This window comes from Setaria italica, chromosome VII (assembly GCF_000263155.2).
Source record: "Setaria italica strain Yugu1 chromosome VII, Setaria_italica_v2.0, whole genome shotgun sequence".
Lineage (NCBI taxonomy): Eukaryota > Viridiplantae > Streptophyta > Magnoliopsida > Poales > Poaceae > Setaria > Setaria italica.
This window is the reverse complement of record NC_028456.1, coordinates 23,105,048-23,116,560: the sequence shown is the minus strand read 5'-3', so window position 1 is coordinate 23,116,560 and position 11,513 is coordinate 23,105,048. Positions and strand designations below refer to the sequence as shown.

General features: G+C 47.9%; 2 protein-coding genes across 2 annotated transcripts; both read left to right on the top strand.

Moving 5' to 3' along the window:
- Positions 1–1,995: 1,995 nt before the first annotated feature.
- Positions 1,996–2,841, top strand: LOC101761956 (Bowman-Birk type bran trypsin inhibitor). The gene has a single exon (XM_004975930.4). It carries the CDS (start codon positions 2,074–2,076, stop codon positions 2,617–2,619), a length of 546 nt encoding a protein of 181 aa, XP_004975987.1. The 5' UTR covers positions 1,996–2,073; the 3' UTR covers positions 2,620–2,841.
- A 6,044-nt stretch (positions 2,842–8,885) lies between these two features.
- Positions 8,886–11,258, top strand: LOC101761551 (peptide methionine sulfoxide reductase A2-1). Its single transcript, XM_004975929.4, has 2 exons — positions 8,886–9,307; positions 10,796–11,258. Exons 1-2 carry the CDS (start codon positions 8,981–8,983, stop codon positions 11,030–11,032), a joined length of 564 nt encoding a protein of 187 aa, XP_004975986.1. The 5' UTR covers positions 8,886–8,980; the 3' UTR covers positions 11,033–11,258.
- Positions 11,259–11,513: the final 255 nt, after the last annotated feature.

Here is an 11,513-nt window from a genome sequence, read left to right as displayed (position 1 = left end):
ACTAATTAGGCTTAATAGATTCGTCTCGCCGTTTAGCCTCAACTTATGTAATGGGTTTTGTAAATAGTCTATGTTTAATACTCCTAATTAGTATCTAAACATTCGATGTGACGGGTGCTAAAAATAAGTCAGTGGAAGAAGACGGAGCCTTAAGTAACAGTACTCGTGAAACTGAGACTGACCTGTCATGCAAGTTTACATTGGTGGATGGATGGCCAGGTGCCGGACCGGTTGAAGAGGTGACGCTAGCCAAACGCGAGGACTAGATTCGGATTTAGGCTCGGGTGGTTTCGCACCGGCCAGACTGGCAAACCAAACACGGTATATGTGTGCCTCTTGATTATATGCATTGGGTTAGGTTTTTTCTAATACAGTTTGGTTTCAAAGATTTTCTTTTATGGGCAACGGAGGGGGAGAGAATGCCCCCACCTGCCCAGGTGATAAAGAAAAATTTTACATTAGCGGTGTTTGGTTTTACATTGCGTTAGCAAACAAGGAGCACCAAGCTTGGGAGACGCTTCGCGAGGCTCTCGGCATCCGGCAGCCCCACAGCCGTGCCTCTTCCTTGCAGGCGATCAGTGTCTGGCGCAGGGTGAGTGCTTCGTCTCGGAACGCAACTCCGTTGCGTCGCTTCCAGAGAGTTGCTAACAACAGGGTAAAATGAATCCCTCTTAGTGGATTATTTCAGGGACGCCGGCCGGTCTCGGCGTCGTGTGCAGCTCGCTCACCTGGTGGTGTCGAGGCAAGGCGAATCCCACAGCTGAGCAGAAGGAGCGCGCGAAGGGACACTCGAACATGATACAGGGTATGGGGATGTTTGGTTTCACCATTTGCTGCACCTAACTTTTAGCAGGTGTGGCTTTCTATGACAAAAAATTTTGAAGCATACTTTGCCATGGCAAAAGGAATCTTACCACACTTTTTATCTTTATGACAAGTGAAGTCCAAAGAATCTTGCCAAAGGTAAGTTCTCCAACTAAACACATGCTAATTTGGTTAAACTTGCCTAAGGTTAGGTGTGTCAAAGTGTGACTAGGAATCAAGCACCCCACGATCTCTATGCCAAAGCCGCAGATTTCAGAGGCCGCGTCATTCTCACCTGGAGGTTAGCCCTGCTTTGCATATGGTGGTTTGTGAGCAACCATCCGAAGAACTGAACACGTGGTAGGGCAATGTTGTGCCACATGAACTTGTCAGCTTGAAAATAAATATAGCGAGCTGCCTACCAATCGTCAGCCCCAAAAATAATTTCAGTGCAGCCTCTCTATGCATTTATAGAGCCACAAACTAATTGCGGCGTGCCTATCATCTACGGGAGAGGAGGCTTGGATGACTCTAGTCTTCTGGTCCGAGTTGCAGCTCTAATTCTGGTTGTGCATGTGCAGCGTTGTGTGAGGAAGTGTGCCTGTATAGTATTGGTGTGCATACGCATGCGCGTAAACAAATGCTACAACTGTACCTACATGGGAGGAGTAAAAAAACGTGCTAAATATCTACTCCTTCAGTGTTAAATATAATTAAATTTAGTTTTGTTCTACGTCAAAATTCTTTACGTTTGATTAAGTTTATAAGAAAACTATATAAATATCTACAATATCAAATCAGTTGCACTAGACCGAGGATGGAATACATTTTTATAATACATTTATTTGATATAGTAAACGTTAGCATATTTTTCAATAAAAAATTGATGAAAAGCTAAAATCATATATATATATATATGTATATATATAATAATTTGGAACGGGAGCAGCAGTATCTAGAACTATGTTGTCTCATGTTATATGAGGTGTGACACATGCTCGCGGTGCTCATTATACTAACGTGCATCTAATGGATGCATGGAGCACAAGAAGGACTGACCGCTGACCACACCTGCCACTGTCTCAAAGGATAGTGTTGAAGAGACCGACCACGCATCCATATCAGCCCGTTCATATCCGCAGGACCACGCGTCGCGTTGTGATTGGCTGAACGGGTCTACAAATAATACCCGCGCGCCTGCGAATCAGCAACGACCAAGGCAGGCACACTGTAGCTAGCATAGCACTCAACTCAAACCAACGCAGAGAGATGAAGAGCAGCGGCGCCATGGGCACTACTACTCCGGCGGTTGTCCTTGCGACGATGCTCGTCGTCGCTCTTCACGTCGGCCTCGCCGCCGCCACGCACTCCGACACCGACACGATTATTCGTCTCCCCACCGGCGTCCGTGGTGATGACTCGCCGTGGGAGTGCTGCGACTTCATCGAGCGGGACCCGTCGTTCCGGCCGCCGAGGTGGCAGTGCAACGACGTCCTGGGCGAGTGCTCCGCCAACTGCAAGAAGTGCGAGGAGGCGCTCGCCGGCGACGGCTACGTCTGCCGCGACTGGGTCACGAGCATCGTCCAGCCGCCGGTGTGCACGCCGAGGCCGTGGGATTGCTGCGACTTCGCCGTCTGCACCAGGGCGTACGTCCCCACCTGCTGGTGCGCCGACAAGGTGGACAAGTGCTCCAGCCACTGCAAGGATTGCTCGGAGGTGGAGAAGGACCCGCGCCGCTACCGCTGCCTCGACCGATTCCTCGGCTATCCTGGGCCCAAGTGCACGCCATGGAGCAGCAAGGAGGAGGGCAACTAGCTCGATTGGCTCGATCAGCTAGTAGCTACACGACGTAGTAGCGTCCACAAATAAAGCTAGATGCTACTAGTAGCGTACGATCTCATCTTTGTTCGCTGTTCCAAGATCGAGCGCTAGATTGCATTGATTTCTAGTCAAGAATCAAATATATATATATATTACTTGGATATTGTGCGGTACTTCCTTCGTCCTTAAATAAATAATTTTTGTTGCTTCTCTGTATATGCTTCAATTTCAAAAAATGCCAAGAACACATGCTAAGCATGTAGCCAAAGGTCGGGTATTGTTGTGCCTCACGTGTACGTGTGGATGCATCAAATTGCACCATGTTGTCTTTATTCCTTTCATTTTTGGATGTTTCTAAGGAAGGGACAAAGAACGCCCCTATCATGAATTTAAAGGAGTCCACCTCATCATCTATTTGGGGTTTTGGGACAAGGCCGGATTGATGTACGACTACATTGAAATATCAACAGGGAAGTGGAAGTACACCAATCTTGATATTTGTTAGAAAAATAATGTGGTCTCATCATCATATATGACAATTTCATACTCCCTCCGTATAGGAAAAGAAAGTCGTTTTGGACAAGGTTTGGGTCAAACATTAGGAATATAAATCATGAATAACTTTTAAGTTGTTGAGTTTGGAAATGTGAAAGCCATATAAATAGATTTGTCTTGAAAAATACTTTCATAAAAATATACATATATCACTTTTTGATAAATATTTTTATAAAAATAAGGAGTCAAAGTAATGCTTTGGAGACCGTGTCGCTGTCCAAAACGACTTCCTTTTCCTATACAGAGGAAGTATATATTTTTTTCAAAGGTCCAGAACCTGAGGTATGTTCTATGGACAGGCCCTTAGAGCAAGTATAATAAGGGGCTGTAAGCTGGCTGAATGCTGACGTGGAGGAGAGAGAAGAGGTGAGAGAGGAGAAGCGGGCTATAAGTTTACAGCCGACTTGGGCACAGGAACCAAGAAACTTTGTGAGAATGACTTGTGGACCATGTATTAATGGTGAAGAGCTAACCATTGTACGAGTGGGCTAGGAAAAGGCTGAGAGAAACCTTGCAGCCCGCTTGCTAGCTGCGTTATTAAACTTGCTCTTATTATGGTGTTGTCTTTCTCGCCCTGTTGTATTTTAGTAATTAATGAATCTGTGCTAATAAGCAAACCTGTCAACGCAGCATATTGCATTGTGTTTTTTTTTGTCTTGATGGTTGCTTCGTGAACATATAGATATACTTCCTCTCTTGTCGCCCCCCCCCCCCAAACCGACATAAGCAAAGCGTCAACTAAAGGTGATTGTGCCCTTGAAACATTATTAGAAGTTGATGAAAACTACATATATAAGTTTAACTCTTAAGCACTTCAAAAGGCAAATTTGTAACATGGTGTACACATCACGTTTCGATTAAGTGGATAGCCATAATTTTTTTCTGACCTCGTACATGTGTGCTTTTGATTATATGCATTGGGATAGTTTTCTTTAATGTGGTTTGAGTTGTAATGTTTGCTACCATTTTATTTGGCTCATACATACTATCACAATTTAGAGGCCATGAACCTTGACCATTTCTTTTACAATTTTTCTATTATAAAAAAATATTTCATGTATGTAGAGCATGAGCTCAATCAGGTTCATGTAATACAACCCCTATTCTTTTAGCACATGGATGATAAATAATTTGATTTTTTTATATAGCTTTAGTACAGTGGTTCATATGGAAGAAATAAATACTATAAAGTGTGAAAATTGATTAGAAAATGTTATCTAAGCAATGTTGATGTTGAGAGTTTTTAAAAGTTCAATACCGTTTATGATCTTAGAAAACATGTGCTGCACACAATTCATAATCCATAAGGTCAGAAAAACATAGCCAAATCCAAGAGTTTTGGACGCTTCAAATCTGTCTCCACCTTGCAGGCTAGCACTACATGATCAGGGAACACATGTCTAGACCTCCTCCGGTCCTCCCTCCCTGATGCCAACATCTGATGCGTGCCGGTGCTTAATTTTGTTGCGTGGAAACTTTGAGTTTAATGCAGAACGCTTTTATTTGCCTAGATCTTCATGGCGAGACAAAATGAGGCCGATTGTGTGATGTAGCCCGTGTGGGTGTTCCACAAAACGGTAACCATACTGGACCTGTGGGCCCAAAGCACCGCACGTGCGACACTGTGCTGTCTTGTGGGCCAGAAAAAGATGTGGGCTGTCGCTTATGCAGTTTAGGCGTAAGAGATGTGACCTCTCGGACATAGAAGATGCGGTCAACTTACACATGTTTTTGCTACAATATTTCTAGTGGAGTTATAGTTGGTGATGCAACCCGCAGCTCGGCAGCCTGGAATGGAGCTCTTTTTTTTGCCCGACCCTAGCTTGACCCGGCCCGTAACCTTCGAACTCAGGCTGGGGCGGCTCGGTGGCTTGTGCCAGGCGTGGGCCGAAACCTCGACACGACGGGCGGCATGACCCAGCCCGCATACCAACGGTCGGCCTGTAGCTAGCCCGTATAAGTCAATGGTCGGCACCAGCCCAGCCCGACGTCCCGGGAGAGTCATATATAACTCCTCCCGGCAGCCTCCCCCCACAAACCCTAGCCTCCCAGTCTCCTCTCGACGGCCGCCCTCCCTTACCTCCCTCATTCTCGGCTTCAGCTCTTCCGCCGCCGCCGCTCACCCGCCGCTCTTGCTCTCGCCTCTCTCCCTCTCGTCTCCGGTGACGATGAGATCTTCGGGTCCTCCTCTCCTCCTCGGCTCCTCCTCCTCCTACTACCGGTCTTGCTCTCCTATCTCGTCCTTCGCGCCATGAAGTGGTGGAGGTCTCTGTCGCCACCGTTGGCCTTCATCCTCTTGCAGTCTCCCCTCTCGGCATCTTGTCCCGTCGTCCTCTCCGGCTTTAGGCTCCGGCTGCATAGGTAACCCGTAACCCTAACCCTAGAACTTGATCCTAAATACTGATGTTGTTCTCATAGTTGTAGATCTAGGATGTCTGAGTTCTAATCCTCTCCTTCCTTCTTCTTCTTGCATGTCTCCGGTGGGGGGCCGCGCGCCGTTGAGGGACAGAGCTGCCGAGGCGACGAGGTCAATGCCGGAGGGCTGTCGCCTGCCGCACGAGGTCGTCATGATGGATGAGAACTACACCATCAACAACAACCTCATGGCTTGTGGGCTGCCAGGCAACGATGAGGACGACCTGGCTACCAGAGCTGTAGCAATCTTCGGTAGCTCTGCTGCTCCTATCAATGTGGATGCTGATGCTTCTACTGGTGATGCTGCCGGAGGTGGATCTGCGACTCCGGCGCCAGCTTCTACCCCATCTTCGATGCCGACTACCTCAACGGGCACCAGCATCCGCAAGGTTACCAAGCAGAGATTTGCTGCATGGAACGGCTTCGAGGAGTTGTTTTAGGAGGCGCCAACGGTAAGAAGGTGAGATATGCTGCCAAGTGCATTCACTGTTCTTCAATTCTCACTGAACGTTCTTGTGCTGGTTCTGGGCATTTGCTCCAGCACCAAAAGATGTGATTGGCTAAACAAAATCATTCTGCTCTAGTTCAGTCTCGACTTCGTTCAATTCTGATTTTTCTGTCCATACTTGGGAATATGAACCTAATGTTTCTCATAAGGAGTTGTGTCGTTTAATTGCTAGACTTGATCTACCTTTTCGCTTTGGTGAGACAGAGGCATTTGAGGAGTACATTCAGCGTGCTCACAATCCTCATTTTGATAAAGTTTTTAGGCAAACCACTACTAGAGGTTTTACCAAGTACTTTGCTTAGCATCGTGCTTCTCTAGTTGAATGTTTAAAGTCTTCTATTTCTTTTATATGTCTTACTTTTAATATTTGGTCTTGCAATGCTAAGGAAGACTATCTTAGTGTTGTTGCACATTTTGTTTCTGCTGATTGGAAATTAGAGAAGAGAGTCATTGCTCTTACGCTAATTGATTGCTCACATTCTGATATTAACATTGCTGAACGTATGGTTTCTAAATTTGGTTTGAAGGATAAGATTTTGTCACTCTTGATAATGCTTCTTCTAACACTTCTGCCATAGCCACACTCATTCCCAAATTTGTTGGTTATGTTGGTCCAGACCCTGAACTACTTGACAAGAATGACAAAGATCCTGCGTGGTCTCTTGCATCAGCGTTGTGCATGTCATATTATTAACCTCATTGTCAAGTCTGGTTTGAAAAGAACCAATTCTTTTAGGACTGCAATATCTTTTTTGAACTCTTCTAACCAATACATTGCTGCTTTTCATAACTTTTGCATTGTTAAGGGGGTATGCCCTCGTAAATTTGGTTTGGATATGGATGTGAGATGGAATTCTACGTATCCCATGCTCAAACATCTGCTACCATATAAGAGCACCTTTTCTATCTTTATTTCATCTCATTATGGTTTGCACAATGGCCAGACACTATTGAGTGATGGCCATTGGACAGTTGCTGAGAAAATTTTGTGGTTCCTTAAAAACATTCGACTGTTGCTTTTTTTGGTGTTTACTATCCAACAAGTTCTTTGATGTTGCATCATATTATTGAGATTGTTGCTCATTTGCATGGCCAAGAGACTGAGCCATTGCTCAGAAACATTGCTGTTCCCATGAAGCTCAAGTTCCTCAAGTCTTAGCAGAACATACCTCTGTTGTATTCCTTTGCATTTATTTTGGATCCTAGAGCCAAGATGAGAGGTTTTCATAATGTTCTTCAACTTTTTTCTTAGACAATTGATGTTGATTCCACTTCTTATTTCAGTGAGGTACGAACTGAATTATATAAGTTGTTATGGAAACAAGTTTGGTGCAGTTAGGTTGCAGAGACCCTCTCAAACTGCAGGAACTACTGATAAGAAAAAAACTGCATGGGGTAAGATCTTCGGTGCTCCATCTGGTTCAGGTGGTTCTCTTGTTCTTGCATCTACACCTCCTATATCTGTTATTTCTGAGTTGTCAGCCTACTTGTACAGTAACACTGTCACTTGCTATGAGGATGACTTCAACATACTTAGTTGGTGGCATGAGCACAAGCTATCAGATCCTATTCCGTCCATACTAGCTAAAGATGTGATGTTTGTTCTAGTTTCCACTGTTTCTTCGAAATCTTGCTTTAGTCTTACTGGCAGGGTGATCGAGGAGCGGCGCCGGTGGTTGTTGCTGGAGACGGTGGAGATTTTGACCTGCATCAAGGATTGGGAGTTGAAAAATGCAAGGGCACATCATGATGTTGAGAAGGAGATCAATGAACTGGAAGAAATATTTAGCAGCCCCCTACCCAGAGCAAGCTAGTGGAAAACAAGCTAGTGGAAGACAGTAAGTGTGCACATGTTTAGTTTTGTTCTTCTATTGGCTATCATGATTCATTGATTCCTTCTACTAGAGTAACATACTAACATGATTAATGTTTTGTTCCTACTTGCTAGGCCTGCCCCTGCCAATGTCAATTGATCAAGAGCAAGCTAGAGTCATGGAGTGTGGCCTGTGGAGTTTGGAAGACTACTGTTTGTGCCTTTATGATCATGGGATGTAATGTTGAACTTGAACCATTGAACTTTTCTAAGCTGGTTGTGCTCTTTTTTCCTTCCTACGGTTTTCTCACGAGGTGTGAGTTTTTACATAGGAAGATTTTTAATGAGGCAGCCAACACTCGATCACATAGATCAAGTGCTGAACTAGTAACAGCTTTATCTATATAATTCTGTCATTCTGTGTGAAATGTGAATGTGTGATGAACTTTGATTTTTGTAAATGTGTGTTGTACGATGAACTGATTGTTGAATTGATCTTTATATCTAAGTTCAGTGTTGAATTTGAAGTTGGTGAAGGTTTTTTTTGCATTCACGAGTTGTGGGCTGGCACGGCACGTGAAATTGGTTGTGCTCTGCGGACCGACCCGGTACGAAAAAGACATTGCGAGCCCCTGCTTGGACCATCGGTGCAGCTCGTGGACCAGCACGGTACCACGATGGCTAGTGCCAGACTAGACCCGACACGAAAATGGCCGTGCCTTGTCGGGCCCGTGCCAGACCGAGCCGGGCGGCACGAATGGACAAGAGTTTCCATCATTTCAAGCACACGCCATGGGCCACAATTTAACCTCAGATCCGACCACTTGATCTTGTGATTCTTGTCTGCCAGCAAGCGGCCAAACGTCACAGCTGACACCCGGCTGGGGGCCCTCATAAAATAAATTACAAAAACAAAAAAGGGAGGAAAACAACATAATCACAACCGGCTATAAAGCCATCACAGGAGGAAGCGATCCAATCCATCTCCACCGCCAAAGCCTTGACAAAGTCATCGTCCACCCCACACCAACACCCGGAGCCAATCGCCCACCACGGGCGCCTCCATGTCCACCACCACCGACGGCGCGGCGAGCCCGGCCCTGGCGCCGGACGCGGACGCCCCCGCCGGCGAGGGCCTGGCGCTGGCGCAGTTCGCGGCGGGGTGCTTCTGGAGCGTGGAGCTGGTGTACCAGCGCCTCCCCGGCGTGGCGCGCACGGAAGTGGGCTTCTCGCAGGGCCACCGCCACGCGCCCACCTACCGCGACGTCTGCGGCGGCGGCACGGGGCACGCCGAGGTGGTGCGCGTGCACTACGACCCCGGCGCCTGCCCCTACGCCGTCCTCCTCGACGTCTTCTGGGCCAAGCACAACCCCACCACCCGCAACAGACAGGTGCGTGCTTTTCTTCATCTCCGGCGCCGGCCGAGCCGATCCCGTCGCCGGCTGCAACTTGCTGCAAGGTTCATTGAACCTGGAACGGATTTATTTTATTTTTATTTATGACCTCTTCAATTCTGCCGCTTACAATGCGCCAAGTTGCTTTTTCAGTACCGTTAGGCACAGCAGGGAATCTCTGTCTCAATATTGCTCCACGTGGCTAGTGACATCCTAACCGGTTGAATTTTAGCTCTGCACTTTTAGTTCAAAATTTAGCTCTTGGGATCCAAACAGGTGGGCTAAAAGTGTAGAATAGCTAAACTTTAGCTCCTAAATTTTAGCCCCCAAAGAGACCCTAAAAGGGGCTAAAAGTGCTCCTCACCAATTTCCATACCTGCCCCCCTTCCTCTCTCCTGCCCCGCACTCCCGCCCGCGGCCGGACATCCCTTCCACCGCACGCGCCAGGACCGGCACAGCGAGTGCCTCCCTCTGCACCGCCACGGCGCCGCTGGGGGCCGTGCACAGGAGCTCCAGCGCGGCCAACGCGCGCTCCGCTGTGGGCCCCGCTGGCCCGGACGCCGCCACCGCCTCCACGGCTGCCGACGCCGCGCCGGCTTCCACCGCGGTCTCCCTGTTCCCTTCCTCCAGACGCACGAAGAGGAGGAGCGTGGCGGAGGCGGCCGAGCTCCACCACCGGCGGCGCCGCCGGTGCTGCTGCTGCTTCTGCAGGTGGTGGTGCCGCCTTCGCCCGGGCCCCCGCCTCCGGCCGGCGCCGCCGCCTCCGCTCAGCCCCCCGCCTTCGACAGCCCCTCCTCCTCCGCCCGACCCAGCCGCCACACGAGCGCCGCCGAAGAACGGGAAGAAGGGGGACACCCCGTCGCCTCCGCCGGCCCTTGCCTCCGCGGGCGCGGGCGCTGGAGCAGTTGGATGCGGGGAGAGGAGGGGAGGCGGCGGCAGATGCGGGGGAGAGGAGGGGAGGTGGCGGCGGAATCTGGGGAGAGGAGGGGAGGAGGCGGCGGATGCGGGGGAGAGGATGCGGTGGAGAGGAGGGGTAGGGAAGGAGGATAAAATTATCTTTGTTCAACAGTATTTATGGACTTTAGTTCATTTTAGTTCATGGATCCAAACACCCCAGCAGAACTAAATTTTAGGGGCTAAATTTTAGTCCATGAACTTTGGATCCAAATACCACCTTAGCTATTTACTACTCTTACTGCCGGTAAAATTGGTAAACATCGATCCTAACAAGTGTAGGTCGACAAATCTTACAAAGTCAGTATCTATCGATATCATGTAGGCAAGCATCATAAAGCCTGAATAGCAATGGGCAATGTTGTTGTTTGATCGAGTCCATAAACGGAACTTACTGCTGCCCACCCACATCTTCTGACGAGGAGATTGCGACGCATGCATGATGATGTAGTGTGCTGTGCTTAGATTGGCGCATCCCAGTAAGACGACGTCTCCTGACTGTTTAATTGTCTGCGTTCATCGATCCGTCAGGGCAACGACGTCGGGACGCAGTACAGGTCGGGCATCTACTACTACACGGCGGAGCAGGAGAAGCTGGCGCGGGAGTCGCTGGCGGAGAAGCAGAAGGAGTGGAAGGACACCATCGTCACCGAGATCCTGCCGGCGCGCCGGTTCTACCCGGCCGAGGACTACCACCAGCAGTACCTGGAGAAGGGCGGCCAGTCCGCCAAGAAGGGATGCGGCGACCCCATCCGCTGCTACGGGTGAAGAAAGCCATGTGTGACGGCCGTGCTGAATTGTATCACCAGGGACGACTGAAAGTACTGCGCTGTGATTTGTGTTTGTATCAGTACGTGGACATGGACGTGTTGGAAACTTGGAATAACACATGAATTGCAAAAGGTCACGGTTAAGTACACTGATGTTATTTTTTCATCATAAAAAAAAGAAGTAGACTGATGATATCGATCAGCAGGAGTTAGATGTTTCCTCATATGCCTGGGAAACTCTTTATTGTGAAACGTAATCTTTTTCCTTAAAATTAAGGATGTTCGTTGAGAATATTTTACTTTCTTCGATAAGAATATAAGCTCACCTAGGTTTGCCGTATGCCAAACTTGTTTAAATTTGATCGACAATATCTAAAACAAGCTTTAAAAGACACATATAGCTCTATTGACTTAAGATAATATATAATTCTTGTAGATATTGATAGTCATATTGGCCACTTACTGTGTTGGAAGACCGA

Coding starts and splice junctions, on each gene's coding strand:
- LOC101761956 (XM_004975930.4), top strand. CDS start 2,074: ATGAAGAGCAGCGGCGCCATGGGCACTACTACTCCGGCGGTTGTCCTT.
- LOC101761551 (XM_004975929.4), top strand. CDS start 8,981: ATGTCCACCACCACCGACGGCGCGGCGAGCCCGGCCCTGGCGCCGGAC. Junction 9,308..10,795: donor CCACCACCCGCAACAGACAG/GTGCGTGCTTTT, acceptor TCGATCCGTCAG/GGCAACGACGTCGGGACGCA.